This window comes from Scleropages formosus, chromosome 9 (genome assembly GCF_900964775.1).
Source record: "Scleropages formosus chromosome 9, fSclFor1.1, whole genome shotgun sequence".
Classification (NCBI taxonomy): Eukaryota; Metazoa; Chordata; class Actinopteri; order Osteoglossiformes; family Osteoglossidae; genus Scleropages; species Scleropages formosus.
Window position 1 is genome coordinate 26,549,419 of NC_041814.1, and position 25,790 is coordinate 26,575,208.

Consider the following 25,790-nt stretch of genomic DNA (forward strand, 5'->3'; position numbering starts at 1 on the left):
GCAAGATATTTCAATGACTTCATTAGTCTTTCATCCCATGGTTTGGATACTGTACGGTCACTAGATACGTTGAAGATTCACGACTTTCCACATTTGCACAGAAGGATAGTTTGCAAAAGCATCCAAAGTCCCTTGGCATGGGTGCAAAACTAGAGATGTGATCCTCTAATTTTAGTACTTTTAGTTCACGTTGTGAGCCACTAAACCAGCGTTGGCCATTCACTGCCTCTCTACATCCCATCAGGAGTGAATAACCTTCATGATCCTGCAATACTTTTGTTGAAACAGTCTGCTGTTATATGTGAATTTTGTGCTGTGCTGGTCTGTTCTGGCTCCACCATCTGCTCCATCAGCCCCTGCGATGTTTCTCCTCCTGCTCCACTCTTGGGTCTGGGCCCAGGTTCACTAATGCTGTGAGGATTCAATGTCTCCAGGTTATGCCACAGCCTGAGATGGTTTATTTCTCAGTTACTCCTTCCTGGGTTTCTCCAGACAGCTTGGCTGAATCCATAAACAATGTCCCTCACTTTGAAACTGCAGCAACATTCTAGCAAGTACTCAACTCCAGCCTCGTACCCACAGACCTCGGGTGAATGATCACAGAATACCTCTTACCTCAGGCTTAAAAGACAAGAGCTGCAGAAGTGTGGTTTATTGTTGAATTATTAAAGGACAAGGACGCAGAACAGAGGAAAAGGGAGAGATAAAGACCATGATTTTTATTCTATTTCATAAACTTGAGTTTTAATATATGATTGCAAATTATAATTCTGTGGTCTAACACATCTGGGTATGCGTATTAATTTTGAGTAGTTTGCCCCTGTATGACAGGATAAGAGCCATTAAATTTGGCATTTAATAGGATTTTCATGAACAGCACAAAACACAGACATAATCAAATAATTATGGTACAATTATGATAATTAAGGCCGAACAGTCTTGTTAATACATAATTGGTGGTTTGCAGAGAGAAAATACTCCAAAATACTGCACTGATCTTTTGTACTTACAGCGTAATGCTTTGGAGAACTCGATACATGCAGATTTCTGCATCCTGCACATAAGTGCTTCACGATATTATGAAGCGCAAACGGGAATCTATATATACAGTAGTTGGCAGCAGCTACATATTCAGAAAAATCCTTTTGAAATTTCTGGGTCTAATATTTCTCAGAGTATCTGGCCATGGGGGTGTACATTTGCTTACCCTCCATGCAGGTAACCATGTGCTAAATGCATCAGAGGGTGAATGAAAAAAGTGTTGCTACCATGGCAACAATTAGCAAGAGGAATAAAGCCAAGGCCAGTGGCGTCGTAGACTCACTGTAACAAAATTCTTTATTGTGTGCTTTTAGGCAAGGCTTCCGCAGACATCATGTACTTTTTACGTTGAAAGCTGTTTCTGGGAGAGTGGTGCTGGGAGACGTGGTTGTGTTAACCACCAGAGATGGGTTGCAAGATACACCCGAAAGCAGAATCAGCAGTGGTAACCTATTCAGCACCATGGACAGGGCTGTACTGTAAAAAAAACTGGTCCACTCACCTGGTCAGGTCCATGAAGAGAAGTGCCATGAGAGCATCTTTTCAGTGCCACGTCTGTAAAAATTACAGTGGCATCATTGGGGTGTGGGGGGTGCGGACCGCACTGGGTGACACCATCAGAGGGGGGACACCAAAATGACTATCTATAAAATTTTTGTGCAGTTTTTCAGCAGAAATGTGTTATTTTTTAAAATAAAAATATCCCTGTAGTTCGTTATAACAACAAAAACACACACACACACACACATACACACACACTTTCTGAACCGCTTGTCCCATACGGGGTCGCGGGGAACCGGAGCCTACCAGGCAACTCAGGGCGTAAGGCCGGAGAGGGAGGGGACACACCCAGGACGGGACGCCAGCCCGCCGCAAGGCACCCCAAGCGGGACTCGAACCCCAGACCCACTGGAGAGCAGGACTGTGGTCCAACCCACTGCGCCACCGCACCCCCAGAACAACAAACACATTTTTCATAAAAAAAGATCAGCTGACGTATCAACACACGTACAAGGCTAAAATTCTATGATAATTTACCTTTTGAACCTCCTAATGCGCTCCGCTCAGAGCTCTCATTATTACCCAATTACAGTGACGCTGGGAATCACGTGGTTTCATCTGTGCGCGCTACAAGCACGCGCTCTTGTTTTCGTCGCTGCTGTAGTCGCCGATTTTGTCGTTTTCTGGTGTTTTAGCTACAGCATTGTGGTAATTAGTATTTGCAAACCTACATCAATAATGTTAAAATAAATATAATTTTGATGGAGCTCTTGAACGTTTTTACTTAGAATTCTATTTTTTTCTTACCGAATTTTCACTTAACCACACGAGACTAATGTAAATATGTCATCTGTGCGTACATAATGTAAAAGTGGAATTTTAATTTTCCTAGTTGTTTATGTCACTGCTATTGCCATTACAGTCAGTCAGTGAAATACGGGAATTATGATTTACGAGTAACATTAGTACAAAAAACATCACTAAGGATTCTGTGTGGTCTGGTACGGGAGGAGGTCCATAGGGGGGTGACACCAACCCTAGTGATGCCACGGAAAAATTAGTGCCGGTGATGACGTTCGATAAGCTCTGACCAGGAACACTTAAGGCCTATCTTTAGACACATGACTTTAAATGGTGGTTCAGACAAGAGCTTTTGAAAACCCACAAAAGTTCTTGATTACTTGAATCAGCGTTGGATTTGAGAAACCTGACTGCAATTTAGTGGTTCCACATTTCTGATTCAAATACCACATGAGATTTTTGTGTTGTGGGGCACTCAGAATGAGACTGGGCCCCTATGCAGGAAGTCTCAAGTAAGCTTAACTTCCTGACCTTCAGATCATTCCATTGAACCAATGGGATGTAGAGATAATGGTAGTGGAAGACCCCAGGGACAAAGTGACAGGAGAATGTGGAGTCCAAACTGACACCTCTTTATTGTTAAATAACCATCTCTCATATGCATGTAACTGAAACTCTGATGGCTGGAGATCCTCAGAAATCTTAATCCATTTCCTATGAGCTGGTATGAGAAGGACCACAAGTTCTGATCCTACTGGAACCTGACAAAGCCCATTGTGGAATCATCAGCGTCTGACATTTGGGTTACGGTTACCGAGAATTAGCTGAACACAACATCTGGTTTCTGCTACTAGAACATCTGTGATAATTTGGAAATTGGACAGTGATGTTTCAAATCCAAGCAATGATTTGGAGAAGTATAATAACATGGAGGTTGGTCACATTCTTTGGGGTATTTGTATAAAATACATGGTTCACCAATGAGATTTTAGTCTACTGCACCAACTATACTACAATTGTATAGTTACTGACATGTTTCTTAATGGCACTTAAAAATGTGCAAGTCATCTCAACTGGTGTCCCACAGGGCTCGGTACTGGGTCCTCTGCTCTTCTCGATCTACACCTCCTCCCTCGGCCCTGTCATTGCCTTCGATGGATTCAAATACCACTGCTGCACTGACGATGCCCAGCTCTTCCACTCCTTTCCACCTGGAGCGTCAGACATTTCCATGCGAATTGCTGCCTGCCTGTCAAACATCTCTGCATGGATACCTGATCACCACCTCTAACTCAACCTCTCCAAAACAGAGATCCTACACCTCCCAGCTTGCCTGTCTTCCTGTCACAATTTCTTGATCAAACTGGACAACTCACTCATTTTATCTACCTCCTCAGCTTAGAGTCTGGGAGTAACAATTGACTCAAGTCTTTCTTTCTCTCAGCACATCGAAGCCACAGCCTGGTCCTGCAGATACATCCTGCATAATATTCGTAGGATCCATCCTTACCTCACAACTGACTCTTCCCAACTATTGTCCAGACCATGGTGACATCCCATCTGGACTACAGCAACGCTCTCCTGTCTGGCCTTCCCGTTACTGCCATCAAACCTCTATAGCTGATACAGAACACTGCTGCATGAGTTATGTTTGACTTACCAAAGCGTTCACATGTATCTTCTCTACTTGTTTCTCTGCACTGGCTTCCTGTAGCTGCTGGATCAAATTTAAGACCCTGGTTATGACCTACAAATGCATCAATAGAACTGCTCCCAGCTCTCTACAGGACTTGATCAACCGCTTCACCCCAACCAGACCGCTGCGCTCTTCTACATCTGCCCGCTTGGCGGTCCCATGCACGAAAAGTAAAGCACTAAGGTTCTCAGTTCTGGCTCCATCGTGGTGGAATGACCACCCCCTCTCACTCAGAACTGCTGAATCTCTGTCCACATTTAAAAAGAGTCTGAAAACTCACCTCTTCCAGACTCACTTCGCTCATCATCTTTTAAATTCATGTAAGGTATGAATGTTCATCATCATCCTTGGATCAGTCCTTTACAGAGCTACTTCTGCAATGTAACATAAATGTTTATATGTATCTAAAAAAAAAAAACTACTAAGAAGGTGATTTGGAATCGGCAATATTCTGGTAAAGTTTTATGGAGCTACTTGTGTGATGAAGGTCAGTGCACATGGTAAAGGAAACTAACTGTACTTAAGAATAACGTGTCTGTAACTATGTCTCTTTCTCCTAATGTAATGTACAAGTTGTATTTTCTATGAGATATACATCACATTGGATAAAAGCGTCTGCTAGACGAATGAATGTAAATGTAATGTAAAGTTAAAATCACAATGTGTGCGTGTCAATTTTTTTTTTTGGTCTTCGCATACGGATTGTTGAAGTGGGACAACAAATACACACAGAATGTTTCCCCAGTTAATAAATACATACATTGATATTCATATGTAGTGACAGTAATCACATACTGAAGAAGTATATGTAATCAGATATTAAAAAGGTGTAAACATGTACATGCATCCTATATGGACACGGGGAATATATGAATCTATCAATATGTAATTATAGAGTATATGAGAAAATTTTTTTTTTTAAAGTGTATGTGTAAAGTCGGTCAATCCCACTGTGACAGATTGAACTATTTTCCTTGTATCAAAAAACCCTCTGCCCATTCTAAGTAATTAAAAGTAAAACTTCCTGAGAGCCACAGCCAGTCTCAGGAGTGTGTGGGCTATACACTCCTACTGATGCTCCAACACACACTCTGACAGTAATGAAAACCCGCAAAGTCATCAGTCTCTGTATACAGTGTGTTTCTGGAGTGTTGAAAGAAATAAGAAATGAAAAGAAAAAGAAATAAGAAAAGAAATAAGATGGACAATTATGCAGGGAGGGAGCATATATAGCAATCTATACACAGGGTTCAGATTGAAACCTACAACCCTATGGGTAGCTAGTTGGTAGAGCTTCTTGTGAAACTCACACACACACTGAAACCGCTTGTCCCAAGCAGGGTCATGGCAAACTAGAGCATAACCCAGCAACACAGGGTGTAAGGCTGGAGGGGGAGGGAACACACCCAGGAGGGGATGCCAGTCCATCACAAGGCACCCCAAGTGGGACTCAAACCCCAGACCCACTGGAGAGCAGGACCTGGTCAAACCTGCTGTGCCATCAAACCCCCACTTTTTGTGACACTGCAGCTTTTTATTAATCTGTGACTCATACAAAAAGGGGTAGCATCATTTATAACGGGTGATGTGTACTTCTAAGTCCAATACAAGAACAGACCTACGTTACAGAAAATACCCAATTAGCTTAATTAAAATTCCTCACCAGGACAACTGAAAAATTATTAAACATAGCAATTATCTAGAGAGAGCCTGGTGGCACAGTGGGTTGGACCGGGTCCTGCTCTTTGGTGGGGCTGGGGTTCAAGTCCCGCTTGGGCTACCTTTTGATGGACTGGTGTCCCGTCCTGGGTGTGTTCCCTCCCTCTCCAGCCCTATGCCCTGTGTTGCTGGGTTAGGCTCCAGCTCCCTGTGACCCCATCTGGGGGAAGCGGTTCAGAGAATGTAGTTATTATTTCACAGTGGTCCATCCTCAAGAGTGCATTGCAGCCCAGCCTTAAATTTTACACACAGCTCACCTTTTTTGTTCAACACCTGGACTGGGCGCCAAGTGCACTCGTGATAAATGTCACTGACTGAAAGTTCTGGAAAGTTACCACTATTAAATTTCTAAGTTAAAGTCCTCAGACCTCTGCGGTAAACTTAAGGATGGCAGATTTACGGTATAATATCGCAAAGAGGCATGAGTGTATATCAAGATCTGTAAAAGGGAAGAAGTGTGTAGCTGAAAGGTGTGGATGAATTATGCTTTGGATAAATCATCTCCCTGTATAGTACAGTATAAGGGTGCCCCTAGTGGTCAAAGCTGGTCTTAACACATCCTTTTTTATGTGTGTGTGTGTGTGTGTGTGTGCGCGCATGCCTCACTGGACTGCAGAGAGCCAGCAATGATCCACACACACATACTGCATTCATTCATTATCAATAACCGCTTGTGCAGTGCAGGATCACAGTGGTCTAGAGCCTATCCCAAAAGCATAGGGTGTGAGGCAGGGTCCATCACAGGGCAGTCACACACTCATTCACTCACACATAAACTGAATATGAGTCATTTATAATAATCATTTTACCTGAAACGCATGTCTTTCGACAGTGGGAAGAAACCAGAGCGCCCAGAGGAAATCTTTGTGAACACGGGAGGTACATGCAAACGCCACACAGACTGATTAAAGTTTTAATCTTTAATCAAATCCGTGTCCAAACCCACAGCAAAGTGGTCATTTGTCCAGTAAAGTCTTAAATCAAGTTTATTTCCATTTTTAAAATCCTATCTGCTCACCTTCAGCTTTACAGTAATTAATTTGCACATACAACTTATACTCATGCAGCTCATTGCATATTTCACATGACCGGAAAATTAAATGTGACCAAATTCTATGTTTAGAATTAGAAAATCCATTTTCCAGGTGTTTTCTGCTGCCCGAATACTTCATCCTGCGAGTTGTTCCATGACTCCCACACATGCAAAAACCCCTAATTGACGAGTAAATAAAAATGACATAACTAATCAAATAGAGTGACAATAATCAAATCACACACACACACACACACACACACATTTTCTGAACCGCTTGTCCCACACGGGGTCGCGGGGAGCCGGAGCCTACCCGGTAACACAGGGCGGAAGGCCGGAGGGGGAGGGGACACACCTAGGACGGGACACCAGTCCGTCGCAAGGCACCCCAAGCGGGACTCGAACCCCAGACCCACCAGAGAGCAGGACCCGGTCCAACCCACTGCGCCACCGCACCCCCATAATCAAATCAAATCAAATCAAATTACAGATTACTGAGTCAGAAGGCAGTTGCATAAAAAAATTTGTGTCAAATACATTCGATAAGGCAGCAAAACTACTGGTTCAGTACCAGAACGTTACACGTTTACATCATGGAAATGTAACCATTGTTGGATCTTAAGCGAAGTAGCTGTCAAAAATGGCATAACGTAATGAAAACATAATATGAACATGTGATTTGCTCTTGTCTAGGCTCCCCACATTACAATGGACATCACCATCAAGGACATTTAGAAACAATTTTGCATCAGATGCTCTGCACAACACAACGATAGAGGAACATTATAAAGGTAATTTAAACAACTTGATATTTTGTACTGCTGGGAGATTTTAATTCAGTATAGACTGTAAAATATATTCCACTTGTTTGACATTAAATAACATTTTACAGTAATTAAATACATTTTTTGCTTCCAAAGCAAAACATGAATGGACAGGATGGGATCAGAGAAGCAGTTAATAAAATATACTTGTTCAAATTATTCCTAAATAATGGAGGAAATATATTCTTGTCTTCCTCCATGCTGCCAAAAAAGAACTTTTCTGACAACTTGCATGCAGTGGTGAAGAAACTGACTGTTGCACTGCATCCTCACCAGTGGAAAGCAGCTGTTTTACATTTATTTATTTATCAGACACTTTTCTCCAAAGCAAGTTCCAATTAACTCTATGTAGTGTTATCAGCCCACACACCTTATTCACCGCGGTGACTTACACTGCTAGATACACTACTTACACTGGGTCACTCATCCATACACCAGTGGAACACATACACACTCTCTCTGTCACTCACACACTATGGGGGAACCTGAACAACATGTCTTTGGACTGTGGGAGGAAACCAGAGCACCCAAAGGAAACCCACGCAGACTGAGCGAGGATCGAACCCACGCCCTCCAGCGCTGCTCACCGTGCCACTGTTTCTGTGACTGTAATCACACGATGGGTTAATATTAGTACTGAGATGTACGTGTGTAGCAACCGGGACCCGATGACTGTATCTGGTGACTGATGGGATCAGCGACCTCGGGCCTGGTGAATTAATTTTCACACTCCGTAGTCGACTGCTTTATCGTGACAGTACTATCGGTCCTTTAGGTTTTAGGAGTATCAACACATGTCCCCTGTCACCGCAGCAGAATGATCCGGCTGGATGTGCAGCCATTGGTACTTGGACCCGCCGAGCTTTATAATTCCTAGGTCTGTTTCCTCCACTCCCTGGACACATTCCTGAGTTTATTACTATGTGTATCTGTTTTAGTGTATTCTCACTGTACTGCAATCGTACTCATCACTCCGTGTCACTCTGCTCAGAAGGGTGTTCTGATAAAAATAAGTGGATCTGAACTGAAGTGAACTGGAGGTGAGGTGGTGCGGCGGGTTTGGCCAGTGTCCCTTGTGTTGCGGGTCTGGGGTTTGAGTCCTGCTTGGGGTGTCTTGGGACAGACTGGCGTCCCGCCCTGGGTGTGTCCCCTCCCCCTTCGGCCTTGCGCCCCGTGTTGCCGGCTTAGGCTCCAGGTCACCGTCACCCCCTGCTTGGGACAAGTGGTCGTTGACATTGATTAAAGTGGATTGAATAGAAGCTGTGTTTGACCTGCCAAAAGTGCTCCCATATGCCTTGTCCCTGCCCCTCTCTCTGCTGGCTGCCTGTAGTTTCCCAAATCAAGTTCAACACTCTGCTTTAGCCTGTGACAAATCTGCTATCCAGTATCTACAGGACCTGATTACTAACTACTCCACAATCACGCTGCTACTCTCCTCCACCTCTTTCTCCTCCCAGACACAAGAAGTTCAAAACCGAAAGCCTGGAGGTCCTCAGTTTTGGCTGCAGTGCGGTGGAATGACCTCCCTCGGTGCCTCAGAACTGCTGAATCCCTCTCAACATTCAAAAGGGTCTCAAATACATCTCCTTCTGACTCCAACTCCTGTCTTCATTATATCATTTGTCACAAATATTTTTATACATTCTTTCAATTATATATGCCGTTACACGTGTAATATTTGCAGTTTTAAACAGATATATCAACAAAGTGACTGTAATTTGTTAATCCCTCAAGAATGTCTCTGTTGTTGTGATGCACTTTTGTTTTCTCTGAGCTATGTGTTGATTTGGAGAAGAACGCCTGCAAAATAAATAAATGCAAATGTAATGTAACTATGTAACCATAATGAATGAACGATGTGTTTTCAAAGTGTAGAGCAGATTAGGAGATTGTGTATTACAATTTGAAAACAAAATTATAATTCAGTGGATTTCTTCAGTCAGTCCGGTTTCATGGCAACTCTGGCAAGAGCTTCAAAATTTTTTAAAATTAAAAGTTAAAAATTAAAAATCAAACGCAACCTGTCAGTGTTAATGTCAATCACCAATAAGTCAGTAATGAGGCATCAATACCGTGTAATTACCATTAAGGCCGAAGGGGGGCAGTGTCTATACGCCTAAGTCAAAACTCGTGACAGTCTGGTGACGTTTCCAGCACGTTTCCTGTGACGTCAGAGGGCGCTCCTTCCGGGTGTTACTCGGTGTTTTCTGTTCGCCTGGGAGGGGAAAATAGCTGCTTTTCCCCACGAATATAAACTAAGCGAGCTTTTAAAGTGTAACAATGAACCGTATATTTGGCCGAGGAAAACCCAAAGCGCCTCCGGCGAATCTCACCGACTGTATCGGAAATGTGAGTTTTGTCACACTGTCACAAAATTCAATTGTGTACGGTACCGCGAGCGTGTTGTGTGTGTGTGTGTGTGTGTGTGTGTGTGTGTGTGTGTGTGTGAGAGAGAGAGAGAGACTGTTGTTGCTTTAAAATTCGGAAAGAAGTGCCTCAGGTCCTCCTGTGGAATGTGCTGGAACTTTTCCCGTGTCACTACGCCGGCGACTGCATGATTCAGAGTCCAACTCCCAGAAGTACAACAAATGTGCAGAAATATCACAAAGTGTATTTCAAACTATTTGTTATAATATAATAACGTGTCTGCGTGATAATCGGCTCACAGAATGACCTTGTTTTGTGCTGCCGCCGCCGGTGTGAAAGAAAATCCACGCCACGGTTGTACTTCTCTTGAGTGTGTTAAGTTGGCTGGTTTGTGTAGAAATAAATATAAATCAGCGCACTGTGTGTATTGTAAATGTGTGAAATAACTGGCAGTAGTTAGGCCAATTTAAATCAAATGTGTTAGTTTTGTGTTTTAAAAAAAAAAAAAAGTGCTTTTACGAAAGGTTGTCCAGTGTGTGTCCAGTGTAGGCGTTGGGTGTGTTTTCATTCCAACCTGCCAGCTGACACCAGTCGTATGGAGGTGAAGTGTTACATTTGTACATTTTCGTTTAGCTGATCCTTTTCTCCAGAGTGACTTTTTACCCATTTATGCAACCAGGGTAATTTTACTGGTCTGGAGCAGTTTAGGGTAAGTACCTTGCTCAAGGGTTCTAGAGCTGGAGGTGGGATTTGAACCTGTGACCTTTGGATCTGCAGGGAGCAGCGCTAACCACTACACACTACTACTAACTGTCCCTATTGGAAGTAGGGATTTAATTCAAAAAGTTGATTCCTTGTTCCACAGTGATCAGTTCTCAAGAGTCAGATCTGAAGATAAAGATTAGATTTTACTTCCAAAAACAATCTTTTTTTTTTTTTTTTTTTCTCCCCCTCCCCTATTTCCATATAATGGTCTCTTACACTGAAGATGGCATTTTAGATTTGTGGTGGCATCATGAAACTTAATTTTTCTAACTGGAAAAGCAGGTTTTTTTTTTTTTTTTTCCTGTGATTTTGATCTGAACTTCAATTCCTCAACAACCGCATCACAGAGAGAAGGTTTTGAACAACGCAACCTGCAAATGGACAAAAGTAAAGTGCGGTCTAAGGCACATCTGCTTTAAATTTGCTGTCACGCCTTTATATTTTTTCTGTTCTTCTACGAAAAATAATCCCTGCTATGTTAAGTGCTGTTGAAACAATTGCATGATGTTAAAATATCCCCCATAAGAACAAGCAGATCTTATGATTTCTGCTAAACATGACAAAAGTGTGGGAAGTCTGTTACATGAAGTCGAAGGAAAAAGAGTTTGAAGGGCTCTTTAAATGTTACATAAAAATAAATGTAAGAATGTTTTTAAAAAAAAAAAATTCATAATCGGAATGCCTTCAGTCACCCCTAAAAACATGGCAATGTCGCCCAGTTTTATTATTTACATCTGTCTCTTTCTAGAAAATGACTGAACCACGAAGAGTTGCTGTTAATAGACATATTTGAAATATAAAGTTGATATATCTATTGTACTCTGAGATCCTGGTCCAAACCTTAAATTTCTATTTCTGTTACTTCCTGGGCAGGTAAGGGTATATTATCATAGTCCTCTAGTGTTTCAAGTGAACTGGGATTTCCCTTTGGTTATTAAATTCTTTTCTGCTGAATTGGAATATACATTTTTGATAGGTGCCCACCAATGGATTTTTTTATGCAGCAGCAGGAAAAGCAACAAAACTATAACATCTAGTATGTTTCCTGCAAGAAAATACATTTTAGAAGTGTTTTTTTTTATTTTTATTTAAAAAAAAAAAAAAAAAAAGCTGCGTAGACACACACAGAGTGGCTGTTTAAGACAGCTGGAACTTGACATGTTCGTGCTAGTGATGACTCTGCCTTCCACAGCGATGGGTCAGGCTCCAAACTTGACAACTGAAGTGATCATTTCCCTCTTTCCTCCCCTGTCTCAGGTGGACTCTAGAGTGGAGTCTGTTGACAAGAAGATTGCCAGGCTGGATGCAGAGCTGGTCAAGTACAAAGATCAGATGAAGAAAATGAGAGAAGGTCCTTCAAAGGTAAACACATGTTGTCCCTGTACTGCAAAGCAGGATGCTTGAAAATCTGGACTCTTGTGTCTGAAATTTTACGGAAGCAGTTAGTTTCATCAGAGGATTCACTGTTTGGAAGTGGAGGAAGATGGATGGATTCACTGTTTGGTTTGTAAAATGCATTTATCTGACTTCACTTGATTTTCAGGATTTTCCTTAATGCTAGTTCCCTGTGTAGCATTTAATTTGTATTTTCTGTGGTGTTTTGGGGGAGAATGAGTACAGATAACACATGACATGTTTTCATGTGTCAGAACATGGTGAAGCAGAAGGCAATGAGAGTGCTGAAGCAGAAGAGAATGTGAGTTCAAGCTCATTTTTGCTGTCAAACCTCCAACAAACCCACTCAGAAATTTCTCATTCCATTTATATCGCTGCTTACATCAGTTCTGGTCTCTTCTATCCTCAGAGCAGCCTAAGCACAAAAGTAATTTTCAGTACGACACTAATGAATATTCATGGCCGTCTTTGTTCATTTTTTTTCTTTTGCTTTCAGGTATGAGGGCCAGAGAGACAACTTAGCACAGCAGTCATTCAACATGGAACAGGCAAACTATACAATACAGACACTGAAAGATACAAAAACAACAGTAAGCATCTCCATCTGAATTAATTTGCAGGTCTGTTGCACACAGATGAGCTCTTTGTGTGCACATTACTTTAGTGGTTTCTCCATTTCTTGACAGACAACAGAACCGATCTTTGTCAGAACAGACACGCAATCTGTCCACTGAAAAAATACAAATTAATAACAGAGGGAAGGAAATACAGCATAAGGGCAAAGAGTTACAATATTTAACAGGTGTGGTCATGTAGTTATTTTAAACTGCATTTGGAGGGATTTGTCACCATAGTCTGCGAGTCATTGTTAAATGTATTAACTGCGTTTACAGCAAACATAGTTGTGTGTGTTGTCTACTTCAGGTGTTAATGACAGAAATAAATCTTTTGTGTTTGTATGGATGTGTTTTAGCTGATGAATATGGTAAATATGCTGTGAAATGAACCTCCTGCAATAGCTGTAACACTTTTGTAGGTAGAAGCTATGAAGATTGGTGCGAAGGAAATGAAGAAGGCATACAAGAATGTGAAAATTGACCAGATTGAGGTATTTTCTCATTTCCAATGTCTCCTTCTGAAAATAAATGTTTCTTTTGAGTAAAGTGTTTTGGTCAGCAGTTTTTGAAGATACAGCTGATGAGACTGTGATGTTTACATTATTTTATGAATGACAGGATTCTTCTTAAGGTGAGTGGTTGTGGTGAGTGGGTTCATGGTTCGAATCTCACTTTGTCACAGGACCTTCAAGACCAGCTGGAGGACATGATGGAGGATGCCAACGAGGTGCAGGAGGCCCTGAGCCGTAGCTACGGCATGCCAGAGATTGACGAGGATGATCTAGAGGCGGGTCAGTATGGGTTCCATGTGGACGGTGTTGGGGGCTGTAACAGCTTGTAACGATCCGGCTAAGCTAATGAGTTAGCCCAGATCCTCACGTGGATTCCAGAAAGGCGTAAAAGTATATAAATCCAGATGGACACGGACAAAAGGACGCTCTTCTTTTTAATATCTTGTGGGAAACTATGGATAACATATTTCACACAGCTGTCCTTACAATAAAATAACCAACATTAAAGCAATCTCCAAAACGTGCGAGGCACAAAAGGGTGTACACGGCCACGTATATCAGCTTGCGCGCTCGGGAGCCAGCAACGAGGGGGCGGAGCAACCCCTTAGTCTCCACCATGATACGTCATCATTACAAGCTCCATGCCTTTTTCCTCTGTAGTCAGGAATCTCATGTGGTTCTTTCTTTGCCTGTACACGCACCTAGAACTGGACGCCCTCGGGGATGAGCTCCTGCTGGATGAAGACAGCTCGTACCTGGATGAAGCCTCTTCTGCACCTGCCATCCCAGAAGGAATGCCCAGCAGCACCAAGACGAACAAGGTACGTATGAACCACACTGTTCATAGTCTGTCTGTTCTTTTGCTGCTTAAATTGGGTTTCACAAAGACGTCTTACATGTTCTACTGACTTATTCAGGGTAATTTAACGGGTAATTTCCTCTCTAATTGAGCACAAAGTGATCGTGGTATCAAAGGCTTTGTGCAAAAATTTCCCTTTCGTTATTTTGACTCCTTTCCGTTTCTTGTATGTTTTTTTTAAATACATTTCCTGTGCTGTTAATGCATATTCATTCAGGAAGAAGACTATGAATGTAAAAATTCATATGTTATGGTTTCAGATTGAGGTCCCTTCTTCCAGTTTGAAAATTGTTTGCAGTGCTAAGTTTTATCTGTTTTTGCGATGTGATGTATTTGATTTAAAATATATCTCCAAAACCCTGCTTAACTCATTGAATTTACACGTTGCCATATGACATCACCTTCAAATGTCAGTCTTGCTATCCCATGTCTCCGTCTGAAGACATCATGTGGACAGTAGTATGTGTGATAGCTGTTGCATAGTGACTAGTAACGCTGACACCACATGACCACTACTCTTGGATACCTTGCCAGATGTTTGGACATCTTGAGATGTATTCGGCTTGCCTTGATAGTTATTTAGAGTGATTAAAAAAATGAATTCCTCATTGGTTGGAGGGGGTTGTATATAAAATGGTCAATCTTAGTAATGTATCAATTTCATCACTTGAAAATTTTAATGGCATTTTTCTAGAGCCCTGATTATGATGCTGGAACAGAGAAGAGGCTCCTTAAATCTTGAAATCACAGTACCTGCTCTAACAGGACTTGTTCTAAATATTTAAGTTTTTAATTGATATGGTCCTAATGAATACATGTATTTGGAGCGACACTATATGTGTATCTTTGTGTGGAGTTACACATCCTTTTCTTCTTTTGCAGGATGGTGTTCTGGTGGATGAATTTGGATTGCCACAGATTCCTGCTACATAAGCAAATGCATACAGCGCTCCAAAACAATTTTATATGTAAAATATGACATTTATATAAATAACTAACTAATCTGGGTTGTATAAACAACTCTTTATATATTTGAAGTGATAGGTAAAAACGACTCTTCTGTTATTGTTCCTATAATGCTAAAATGAGGTCTTACATTTGATCAGTCTTTGGTTTGTTTACTTTGCTTATTTAAAATAAAAAGTGCATTGAAATTAAACTTGTGTTAATGACTATTATGAAGGTATGAATTGTCATGCATCTTCATCCTTAATGTTTTCATTGATTTCGGTTAAGGTTTATGATTGCCTGCCTTAACTGTGTATATAACACTATACCCTGTATGAAGTGAAATAAACTGTTTTAAATGAATATCTGAAATGTTCACTGTGAGTAATTTACAGTGATGGCTACATTTACATTACATAGTTACATTTACATAAAGGGTTACCTGGAATGCCTGCAATGCACAGTTGAAAATGTTAAATGTGATCAGAGAAACACAGAAACAGTGGGAAATTAATTCAATTTTCATGTACAGTATTAAACACTTCATGCTAAATGACACTTGGAAACATACTCTGCAGGTGCAGGGAGTTTAAAAACACACACACATGATGTATACACTTGAATATCAATGATCCCAGAGATTTTGCTATAATTGTGCCTCCTCCTACCATCTAGTTATATATATATTTGCCAGTGCCCCCCCAGCCCCACCAAAGGATCAATGTGGATTATTAAAAACACACCGGATGTCTGTAATATGTTCCCTCCTCTCATGCCATGAACTACACTCAATAATATATGTGCTTAAAATAAAAAGTGCCTTGAAATTAAACTTGTGTTAATGACTATTATGAAGGTATGAATTGTCATGCATCTTCATCCTTAATGTTTTCTTTGATTTCGGTTAAGGTTTATTATGATTGCCTGCCTTAACTGTGTATATAACACTACCCTATACTTGTGAAATAAACTGAAATGGGGGCAATATCGTCGATACTCTGTATTTTATGTAATTCTTTAAGCTAGAAGTATTATTTACATGACACCGAAGTGATTTACTACTACAGAACAGATTGAAAAAACAATTTCTGAGGGAGACCTGCTGCTGAAGAGATACCAGGGAAGGAAGCCTGTGTGTGTAAATGTAAGCGCAGGGGGAGAGGAGATATGCTAGAGAGAAAATCGGAAAAGAAGAAAATCTACGCGTGAGACCTACTGACGAGAAGAACTGCGGGGAGACCAGTGAGTGGAGACCTACAGCTACACGGAAGCTGAGTGTGTCCACGAGGGAGACAGAGAGTGAGAGACACACACACACACAGACAGAGCGATGGCGGAGGACACTCTGACGCTCAACGTGTCGTACGGTAACGGTTCCGCTAACACGATCTCGCGTTGCGGCCTTTTTACACCGCGTTATCTCTCTCTATGTGTGTGTTTTTGTGTTACGCGGCTCGTTTCAATCGAGTGACTGTGTGTGTGTGTTTCCGCGCGCAGGCTCCTCCAAGCTGAGCGTGGCTGTGCCCGCGCGGGATGGGGCCGAGCCGGAGCTCGCGGAGCTGGCGGCGGCGCTCGAGCGCCTCACCGGGGTTCCGGTGGCCTCGCAGCGGATCATCTACCGAGGTCACCGCCGTAAAACGACTCAGCTCAACTCAACTCAACTCAACACAACACAACATAACATAACGTACAATGTACGTATCGCGTTAAAATAAAACAACGCAGCAAGTTCTGCGTACGGCAATAGCGCGTGACGTCATCCGCGCTCGTTTCCTCTAACCTGGCGGCACTTCGTTGTTTTATATAAACGTGTGTGTGTGTACTTGCACACGTACACGTACGTCCGTACATACATACATACATGTAACTTGGCTGCAACACTGTGTCAGTTCCTCTGGGTGCTAAACTGTGTGAACAGCATCTCCTCAGTTCCCGGTAAACAAACAGCTGTTTCCTGCTACTTTTCCAGAAAAATACATGATGTATAGGTATTCATTTGGGTATTCATATACATACATATTTTGTTTTAGCAAAGTAGCAGCCAACAGCTGCTCGTGTGTGTGTGTGTGTGTGTGTGTGTGTGTGTGTGTGTGTATACATATACGGTACATATGTATATGTATGTAATTTGCGGTTTATTGAGCCGTTTTAGTGTAAAAAGCTGATTTTACAGTTTCACTGCATATTATTACATATTCATGTCCATATTTTTCTGTTTATAGATGTATATATCAGTTATTTGGTTAGGGTTAGTGCTCTAATATGGTACATATCAGTTATTTCTGTTTCTATATGTGTTTCATCTGCTTCACTGGGTACCAAGGTGTGTCAAGTGTGTCCCTAGTTCTCTCCTGTAGCCCTGTATACAAACAGCTGTTTGCTGCAGTTATTCTAAAAATGTGTGTTAATTTATACCCCGATTATCCATTTTGATATAAAAAATTGAGGCCTATGTTAGTCAGTGTATGTGTGCTATTTTGTGCTGCTGCTGTACCGGACAATGACTGTTGTGACCGTTTTCTGTTTTTTTCTTCTTTTCTCCTCCGTCCTACAGGGAGGACCCTGAAGGAGATGGATCAGAGCCTCTCCAGCCTCGGCGTAAAGCAGGGCTCTAAGCTCATGATGATCGGGAAAAGGGTGAGAACATCACCTACGGCATGAGCTCCACCGTTCCGTATTCCGTTTCAATGACTGAAAGTGGAACTTTTCCGGAATTAGTGAAACGAGTCCAACCGTAATGTTGTTATATCTGTGGCCGCCATCCTTTGCCGCAGGAAAGATTGGTTCTGTACGCATTTACATGTATTTATTTAACTGACGCTTTCCTCCAAAGTGACTTAACATAAACTACCTACAATTATTTACCCATTTGTACAGCGAGGTAATTTTTTTTCTTTTTTTTTTTTTTAACTGTAGCAGTTTAGGGTAAGTACCTTGCTCAAGGGTACTACAGCAAGAGGTGGGATTGAAACTTGCAATGTATAGGTCCAAAGGCAGTAGCTTTAACCACCTTGAAGTCATATATGTATATTTTTTTACATGCTTATGTGTCACAAACTTTACGTTTTTTTTTTCTTTTGCTGTTGTAGTGGCAGATGGGATATTGGTCAGAGTTGCTGCTTTGCACACTCAGCAGTGTTGGTTTGTTTCCCCCTACTGCTGTAATACCCTTGGTCAGGGCATTTACCCTGATTCAAAACAGTATGAATACCCTGCTGCACACCTCAGTTAACATTGTGACCCAGAAAAAAGATGTGAGCTAAATAAAGGTTAATAATTTTTATTGATAGATGCACTATCCATTAGAGGTGAGGTGCTATTCCTTTACAGAACAGTCCTGAGGAAGAGGCAGAACTGAAGAAGCTCAAGGACATTGAGAAGTCTGTGGAGCAAATGGCCAAGAAGTTGGAGAAGGTGGATGGAGAACTGATGGGCTTGAAAAATGTGAGTACTTTTTTGGCTGGTTCTCATTTATGGCCATCCTGAAAAACATGAAATTAAATTAACAATAATTGTTTTAGTAACTAATTTAAAATTTATTTGAAATGGAGAGCTGGGCATCTGCTAGTGTAGTGGTTAGAGCTGCTGCCAATGGACCCAAAGGTTTAAATCCCACCTCCAGCTCTACAACCCTTGAGCAAGGTACTTGTCCTAAATTATGCCAGTAAAATCATCCTCCTGTATAAATGGGTAAATAATTATAAAGTAGCTTAACGTTGTAAGTCGCTGTGGAGAAAAGCGTCAGCTAAATGAATACCTGTATTTAATATTTCTAGTAATGTATGTAACATTTTTAGCTTTGTTTTGTTGGTGCACTTTAGCCACATGGCTGTTTATGTTCATAGGAAGTTTTTAGATGCCTACTAGTTTTTAGATGCAATTAACTGGTAAAATGTTGTATTTCTTTTTAAAAAAATTGGACATCCACGCACCTCCTCGGCCTGTTCGTGTCCCTGATACACCATTTTTAGCCTTTCGTGGTTACACATGCTGATGGGAAATTTTCTTATAAATACTTTAGGGTTTTTTAGCAAAGGATCTGCAAGCCCAAGCCCTGAGCAAGCTGGACCAGAGAGTGAAAGGAGCAGCTGAACAGTTCATGAAACTCCTTGAGCAAATGGATGCTATGGTATGTCAATAGTGTCCTGTATAGCTGAACTGCTTGCATGTTGCATGATAAATGTTGTGTAATGATGCAAAGTGCAAGTAAGATTATATCCATGTAAACTGGCTCCGAAGCTTATGGACACAGCAGGGAATTGGAGTCTGTTTATATTTCAATCCGTTCGTAACTCGACTCGTGTCGAGCTTCTTTAGAAATCAATAAAAGCTAAATATTTCCCTCAATTAATTTGAGTTAGGTTCACTTGACTATAGACAGGAACACCAGACAGGAGCTGTAAACACTAGGGAAACAAATTGAATGAAGGCAGTCTGACAGCAAATGTTTGTGTTTTTTACTGCCAACTATCTGCTGGTTGTGTAAAAACAGGTAGCAGTTCCTCCACAATTGATGGACATCTTGCAATAAAGAGAATAAAAGTAAATAAAAGAAGAGTGAAGAGGAAAAAGAGTAAAAGTAAATAAAGAGAACAATGTATCTTTGAAAATATATCATTTGAAGGAGCCATTACATATAGTTGTACCTTATAGGCTGAAGTACAGAAATCAGTGTGGTACCTAATTGGCCTAGTAGCTGTTTTTACTGCGGGCAGTATGGTGGTACAGCGAGTAGCGCTGCTGTCTCAGCACCCGGGTGATGCGAGAGGATGTGGGTTCAATCCCTGCTCAGTCTGTGTGGAGTTTGCGTGTTCTTCCCGTGTCTGTGTGGGTTTCCTCCCACAGTCCACAGACATGCTGTTCAGGTTTCCCCATAGTGTGTGAGTGACACAGAGAGAGTGTGTTCCACTGATGTATGGATGAGTGACCCATTGTAAGTAGTGTATCTAGCAGTGCAAGTCACCGTGGTGAATAAGGTGTGTGGGCTGATAACACTACGTAGAGTTCATTGGAAGTCGCTTTGGAGAAAAGCATCTGCTGAATAAATAAATGTAAATATACTGAAGACTACATTTTTTTACAGATTTTGCCAGAGAATTTCAGCGACTGCAGGGTGAAGAAAAAAGGCCTTGTGAAAACGGTTCAGGTAAGCACTCACTCATTAAAGCACTTGAACCCTTAGTGTGGTTTATATCTTCATATACTAGAAACAACCCTTGGGACTAAATTCAAAATGCGTGACTGTTCTTTGTTACCCCCCCTGCAGAGCTGCCTCGCCCAGTGCGACAAAATTGAGGCAGGAATTTCAGACCATCTGGCAAAGATACAGTCCAAGAACTTGGCCCTAGCAGATTAACATCCAGGAAGTGTCTTCCCTTCTGGTTTTGCTTGTTGCTCTGTGAGCAGCACGTAGCACAACTTAGAGCTCCGCGTTTGGAGCAGGGTATTTATCTTTGGTCTGTATTATATTTATGGAGATTTTAACAAGAGAGACCGAGTTAAGTACGACGAGTTTGAGGAAACACTAGGGTCTCAGCACTGAGATAATTTACCATACCCGTTAACCCCAGGCACTTGTGATGGGTTGTGTGATATTAGGATTTTTTTTCCCCCTCAAATCAGGGATCCCGTTGTTCTCCTTTTCTTCCTGATGATGCAGGAGCACCAAATCCCAGCTGTAGCCATCTCTTCTGGTGCTCTAGTCATGGTGCCTGTTCACAAATGTACAGCTGGCTGTGATACAGGCCTGGACTGTGACTCAAACATAATAAACCTTGTGTTTCTTATTGTGAGTTGAAGAGATTCTCCATAAAGGATGTATGTGAGTTGTGGAGTAAGGATCTTGGTCTGTTAATGTTACCTCTAGGAGCTCTAGTTCCTGCTGGAAGTAAAGTTTTCATCTTACACAGCAGTCCTTTGCCTGACTTTGAACAATCACCCTGGTAACTACAATGAATGTTAACCAGAGTGGACAGGACTTTTATTTTGTCAGATAATTTACAATAAAATCCCACAACAACTTAAATTATCAAAGCATGAGCATCCTCTGATCTAATCTTCTGACCATAGGATGCTCGCATATAAATACACATCCCTGGACGGGAGACTCGTGTTTATCCTCCAAAACATCAAGAGTTCAAAAAGGAGCAGGGAGGAAAAGGACCTTTTGGAAAGATTTGTTTGCCCAGTTGGGCAATTAATGTGGAAGCAAACATTGGATTAGTCAGTCTCAGGCAGGATGCTTGTCACACTTCCTGTTTGCTCGACTGCCCTTGGACAATCACCAGCTGAGCCTGTAGCTGCGGGGGAAAATTTTCTTGTGCAAGTATTCCACTATATCTGCCTTGCTTGATAGCATCTCAAACTCATAAAAGGGAATCTGCAAAACGAAGACCAGGTTATTCAGTAGAGTTAGATGACACACGTTGGACACATGCAAATGTAAACACAGTCCATCCTTGAAACAATGGATTTCAGGAATAATTAACAGCAGGAGGAAAAATATTTCAAGTTCTGAAAAAATTTAAATTAATGGGGGGGGGAACCCAGGGCTCCTCAGGGAGAAGACAACGCATGCTGTCCTGCGCTGTTTCCAGCACGCAGAGAAAACTGACGTTCTACACCATGCAGATTTAAGGTCCCAGCGGAACAGACACAAACTGCTCTCCTAACTCCTACCTGCACAACTTCATATCCCAGCAGTCTCAGGTGCCTCTGCTTCATGGCCTCTCTGCCCAGGAGCTTCCTCGTGTTCGTCGAGAACCGGTTCTGACCGTCGATGCACACGGCTATCCTGCACATCAGGGCCAAAGACACTAATGAATGACCTCCTGTTGCTTATTCAGTGATTAATTACACCCAAATATATCCTTTTTACATTTATGAATTTGGCAACATTTTTATTCTCGGTGACATACAGCTCAGAGTAAATGAAAGGACATTCCGCCACAGATGAAGAGCTTTAGATACAAATGCAGGATTACAGAACCCCAACTTGTCTCACAACAGCATTTCTTTTGGAAACTGCAGCTAATCGGATGACTATGTAGTCTTCTGACAAGTCATACTGCAGATGAAGTACGTTTAAAAAAAACTGTCTTTGAATCTGAATAAAAACCAAAGTATATGTCATGCGTGTTATTACAGAAGAGAAAAAAATACCTCTTAAAGACTTCCTCGATACTGCTGGCTGGCAACACGTATCCTTCCTCATCAAGCTTTATTTCCACATCTGTAACAATTAAAAACTGAAGTCTTCATCTTTTTACAGCAACCAGTAAACATATGCTTTATGAATACAAGTGATAATACACAAATTCACTATCCGTGTTACAACACAATTTGACTTTGCACTTCTGCAAATGTAAGCACTTTCTTCCCATATTCATATGAACTATTGGCCACACACTTTGTGCGGTTTGTATAAGTCGTGCATTCCCCTGTGCTGTGTTTTACCTAGAGTGTAGCAGTACGGAGTGAGGACACGTGACGCAAAGTAGGACCGGGCCCCAAACAGGTTCACCAGGCCGGCTTTCACAGAGTTGTAGAGCTGCATCTCTACCGGGGTCTCCAGGGACCGGCCTGGTGTCAGGAAGGACTTCACACGGTAGTTACGGTAGAGGTTGGGTCCCTGAGAGCAAAAAAAAAAAAAAAAGTAGCAAGTGTTTCAGCATCGCTGAAGAATGAATCAGCACGTACATATTCCTTGTTCCTGCACATCCCACTAGGGCCCCTGCTGTAGGACCTCAGTGCAACATACTCAACCAAACTGTCCCAGTCAACCATACAGTGTTGTTTATATTTCATTTTCCTCAATTTTCTCAAAAGCAGCTTAAAATGATTTTCTTGTTTATATATCTGGGTAGTTTTTACTGTATTGCTTCAGTCCAAGTACTGTGATTAAGGGTACTACAGCAGGAGGTTGGATTCAAACCAAGGTACTTTCAGTACAAAGGTAGCATGTCCAACCAGTACAGCACCTGCTGGCCCCATATAAATTGTATATATAAACTCGGATAAAAGTCTCATCTAAGCAACAGAATAATAAATCTAATTATTACATTGGGTGCAAGCAGAAATACTTTAACTCACCGTGTAAAAAGGGCACTCCAACTTAACAGTCAAGTAGATCTGCGTCAGCTGTGAGAGTACAATCCTATCCATGCCTGTACCCTGCTCTAAAACACATGAAAACACCGTGGTAAGAATGGGCAGCAAAACACTGTGGACCTGGATCGTACCACAGAGAGCCTTAAATCTTTGGCCACTAAGGGACTTCCTACCCTGAAGCTGCTGGAGGAAATAGGGGCTGAAGACTTTGGCCACAAAGTTGAGAGGGAACCTCTCGATCAAAGTGCAGGAGTGGAGCAGGTTGAGCAGGGTGCGGGGCTGAAACTGCGAGAAGCGGGAGTGCAAGATGGCTTCCACCTTGCGGAAGAGCGATGCGCCATTAGGTGGCAGGTATCCCAGCTTCCCAAAGGGCATGATCTGCCTGGCAATCTGGCTGGTGCTGTAGTCGTCCGCCCGGTACACGAAGCTCTCGGCCACTGCATCAAAGACGGGCACAGAAAGGATGTTGCGGCGGCCAAAATACTGCATCGCCTTGGAGACCGTTTCCGGGTGCGCTGTGAACGCCGTCTTGGTGACGCGCCTCTCCAGGGCTTCGACGAAGAAGCGTTCGCTGTGACCGAAGTGCATCAGGGCTCCCAGGACAATTGTGAGCTCTGCGTCCGAGAACCGGGGCACGTGGCTCACCGAATTCTTACAGAGGCTGATGACCAGCGGCAGGGCCTGGGTCTGGTTGAGCACCACCAGGGCGCTGAGCACCTTGCTCACGGCAGTAGGGTCAAGCTGCGTAGCTATAGAGACGGTGTAGGTGTTCATAGCATTCAGGAGCTCCTGGTAGCGACTGCCTGCGTTGGCCCCGCTCTGCAGCAAGCCGTATACGGCAATCAGCTCGTCTAGGCTCCAGTCTGAGGGTGACTGTCGCCCCACCTGCTCCATGACCTGGTGCAGCATCCCGCAGCCGGGTCCCTCTAGGGCCAGCAGCGCCTCCCCCAGGGTGCATAGGTGAGCCGCTGTCAGCCGTTCCTGGTCTAGCCGTTCCTGGCTCTCAGAGATGAGTCGCACCATCAGAGTGCTCCAGGGGTCCACGTAGAGGCGGGTGCAGGCCAGCAGGGCCGAGACCAGCCCCGCATCAGTCAGCCGCGTGGACTCGCGCTCCAGCTGGCAGCAGATCTCCCCAACTTCATCCGTCTGCAGGATCTCGGGGTTCCTCAGGCCGCGGCCCTCCCGCTCCACGTCCGCTATACGGTGCAGCACCGCGGCCGCCATCGTGTCAGACATCATCACCGCCGCAGACTGCAGCAGCCGGAGAAGCTGCTTGGAAGAGTCGCAGGCATGGAGTCGGCCCACAAACGTGTGCTCATCTGTTGCGGTGGGGCCAGGTGACTGGGTGAGGAGGAACCGATGCGTGGCATCTCCGTGGAGACACACAGACCCCACGCCGAGTGTCAGTGGGTCTCGGATGATGGTGGAAAGAGCCACCCTCCCGCCATCAAAAGGCAGAGCACCACAGACCAGTCCGGACGGCCTGCAGACACGGGCGATCCGAGAGCATGCGGCTCCGGGGCACACAAGCAGAAGCTGAGAAAGGCACGGAACTCCACGAAGAGCCCGCAGACTCTGCCTGTGAAGGCCCCACATGAAGATGAACGTCATGATGTTAATAAGGATGCCATGGGGATGCAGTGAATCTGCGCAGCAAAATACAATAGGGTCAGTCGTAACCCTAACAGTATTTTCACAAACATTTTTGCCATTGATCCGTGAAGAACACCATACTCAGAATGATAAAAAGGGGGTGGTATCTAAAGCATTTGCCAAGCAAAATCACAAATTAACTTTCAACTAACTGCTACCTTAGGACAGAAACACAGCAACATCGTCATCATGACATGACATGACACGATCATCATGTGTCGTTTACCCCAGAAACCTGGTGTGTTGCATGTCTTTCCTTAAGAAAGAGAATCCCTGAATCTCACGTATCTTCATTTTTTAAACTTTATTCCGAGGCAAAACTTAAAAGTGAAACAAAATAGCTCACCATCTCCTACAGATGCACCGCATGAAAATGCAGTTAACTTTAACCGATCCAGTGCATGGTTCCATAATACTATGATCACTTCCGGGTTTACAGTGACGCAAATAGATTTAGTTCCGTGACATTATTATTACTTCCGAGTTCATGACTATGATCACAGAAATATTGTTCCGCTAATTTGAATTTAGTTCCGGGTTCAGGTGGCGCTGATCTGAGCATGCGCAAATCAGAAGGGGTAGTTTTTGTTACCACTTGGACGGTTACTGAGACGTTTATATGCCAACTTTACGTAGTAACACAAAAATTAAGAACAGAGGGATTGCAAAGAAATTTTTAAGAATATGTGCACCGATACTTTAGACACTCATGTACATTCGGCTCGTCGTGCTTGAACGCGTTTAAAAATAGCAGTAAGTAAATGTAGTTGTAGGAATACCCCTTGTGTTTTTTTTTCCTTCTCTTTAAAATTACTTTTGAGCACTTATACTCCTTTTGCGGTGGGCAAGTTCCTTTATTGGAACATTAAATACCAGTACAATTAAACTTCTTGCATACATTGTCATGTTTCATATTAACTTAAGTTCTGCTGAATATTTTTAATACCATC

At 42.6% G+C, this 25,790-nt stretch overlaps 3 protein-coding genes across 4 annotated transcripts; 2 read left to right on the plus strand and 1 right to left on the minus strand.

Annotated features, from left to right (window-relative positions):
* The first annotated feature begins 9,792 nt into the window (after positions 1 to 9,792).
* chmp5a (charged multivesicular body protein 5a) lies at positions 9,793 to 15,289 on the plus strand. Its single transcript, XM_018756811.2, has 8 exons — positions 9,793 to 9,964; positions 12,005 to 12,109; positions 12,397 to 12,443; positions 12,639 to 12,732; positions 13,179 to 13,250; positions 13,442 to 13,550; positions 13,977 to 14,092; positions 15,013 to 15,289. The coding sequence occupies exons 1-8, from the start codon at positions 9,896 to 9,898 to the stop codon at positions 15,061 to 15,063; spliced, it is 663 nt and encodes a 220-aa protein (XP_018612327.1). The 5' UTR covers positions 9,793 to 9,895; the 3' UTR covers positions 15,064 to 15,289.
* A 1,057-nt stretch (positions 15,290 to 16,346) lies between these two features.
* bag1 (BCL2 associated athanogene 1) lies at positions 16,347 to 20,876 on the plus strand. Its single transcript, XM_029255120.1, has 7 exons — positions 16,347 to 16,445; positions 16,576 to 16,701; positions 17,633 to 17,715; positions 18,409 to 18,522; positions 19,100 to 19,207; positions 20,162 to 20,224; positions 20,345 to 20,876. The coding sequence occupies exons 1-7, from the start codon at positions 16,409 to 16,411 to the stop codon at positions 20,432 to 20,434; spliced, it is 621 nt and encodes a 206-aa protein (XP_029110953.1). The 5' UTR covers positions 16,347 to 16,408; the 3' UTR covers positions 20,435 to 20,876.
* Positions 20,877 to 20,953: 77 nt separating this feature from the next.
* fastkd3 (FAST kinase domains 3) lies at positions 20,954 to 25,265 on the minus strand. Of its 2 annotated transcripts, XM_018756783.2 has the most exons (7): positions 25,187 to 25,265; positions 23,361 to 24,833; positions 23,170 to 23,255; positions 22,534 to 22,708; positions 22,240 to 22,309; positions 21,757 to 21,871; positions 20,954 to 21,457 (listed from the first exon to the last, which is right to left on the minus strand). In XM_018756783.2, the coding sequence occupies exons 2-7, from the start codon at positions 24,796 to 24,798 to the stop codon at positions 21,359 to 21,361; spliced, it is 1,983 nt and encodes a 660-aa protein (XP_018612299.1). In that variant the 5' UTR covers positions 24,799 to 24,833; positions 25,187 to 25,265; the 3' UTR covers positions 20,954 to 21,358. The 2 variants fall into 2 exon arrangements, with proteins under 2 accessions (XP_018612299.1, XP_018612298.1); XM_018756782.2 differs by having other exon boundaries at positions 21,376 to 21,871.
* Positions 25,266 to 25,790: the final 525 nt, after the last annotated feature.

Excerpts from the sequence above, each read along its gene's own strand:
- chmp5a (XM_018756811.2), top strand. The coding sequence starts at position 9,896 with ATGAACCGTATATTTGGCCGAGGAAAACCCAAAGCGCCTCCGGCGAAT. Across the intron at positions 12,444-12,638 it reads GTGCTGAAGCAGAAGAGAAT|GTATGAGGGCCAGAGAGACA; the intron begins GTGAGTTCAAGC and ends TTTTGCTTTCAG. Across the intron at positions 14,093-15,012 it reads GCAGCACCAAGACGAACAAG|GATGGTGTTCTGGTGGATGA; the intron begins GTACGTATGAAC and ends CTTCTTTTGCAG.
- bag1 (XM_029255120.1), top strand. The coding sequence starts at position 16,409 with ATGGCGGAGGACACTCTGACGCTCAACGTGTCGTACG. Across the intron at positions 16,446-16,575 it reads GACGCTCAACGTGTCGTACG|GCTCCTCCAAGCTGAGCGTG; the intron begins GTAACGGTTCCG and ends TTCCGCGCGCAG. Across the intron at positions 19,208-20,161 it reads TTGAGCAAATGGATGCTATG|ATTTTGCCAGAGAATTTCAG; the intron begins GTATGTCAATAG and ends ATTTTTTTACAG.
- fastkd3 (XM_018756782.2), bottom strand. The coding sequence starts at position 24,798 with ATGACGTTCATCTTCATGTGGGGCCTTCACAGGCAGAGTCTGCGGGCT. Across the intron at positions 22,709-23,169 it reads TGGAGTGCCCTTTTTACACG|GGACCCAACCTCTACCGTAA; the intron begins GTGAGTTAAAGT and ends TTTTGCTCTCAG. Across the intron at positions 22,310-22,533 it reads TCCGTACTGCTACACTCTAG|ATGTGGAAATAAAGCTTGAT; the intron begins GTAAAACACAGC and ends TAATTGTTACAG.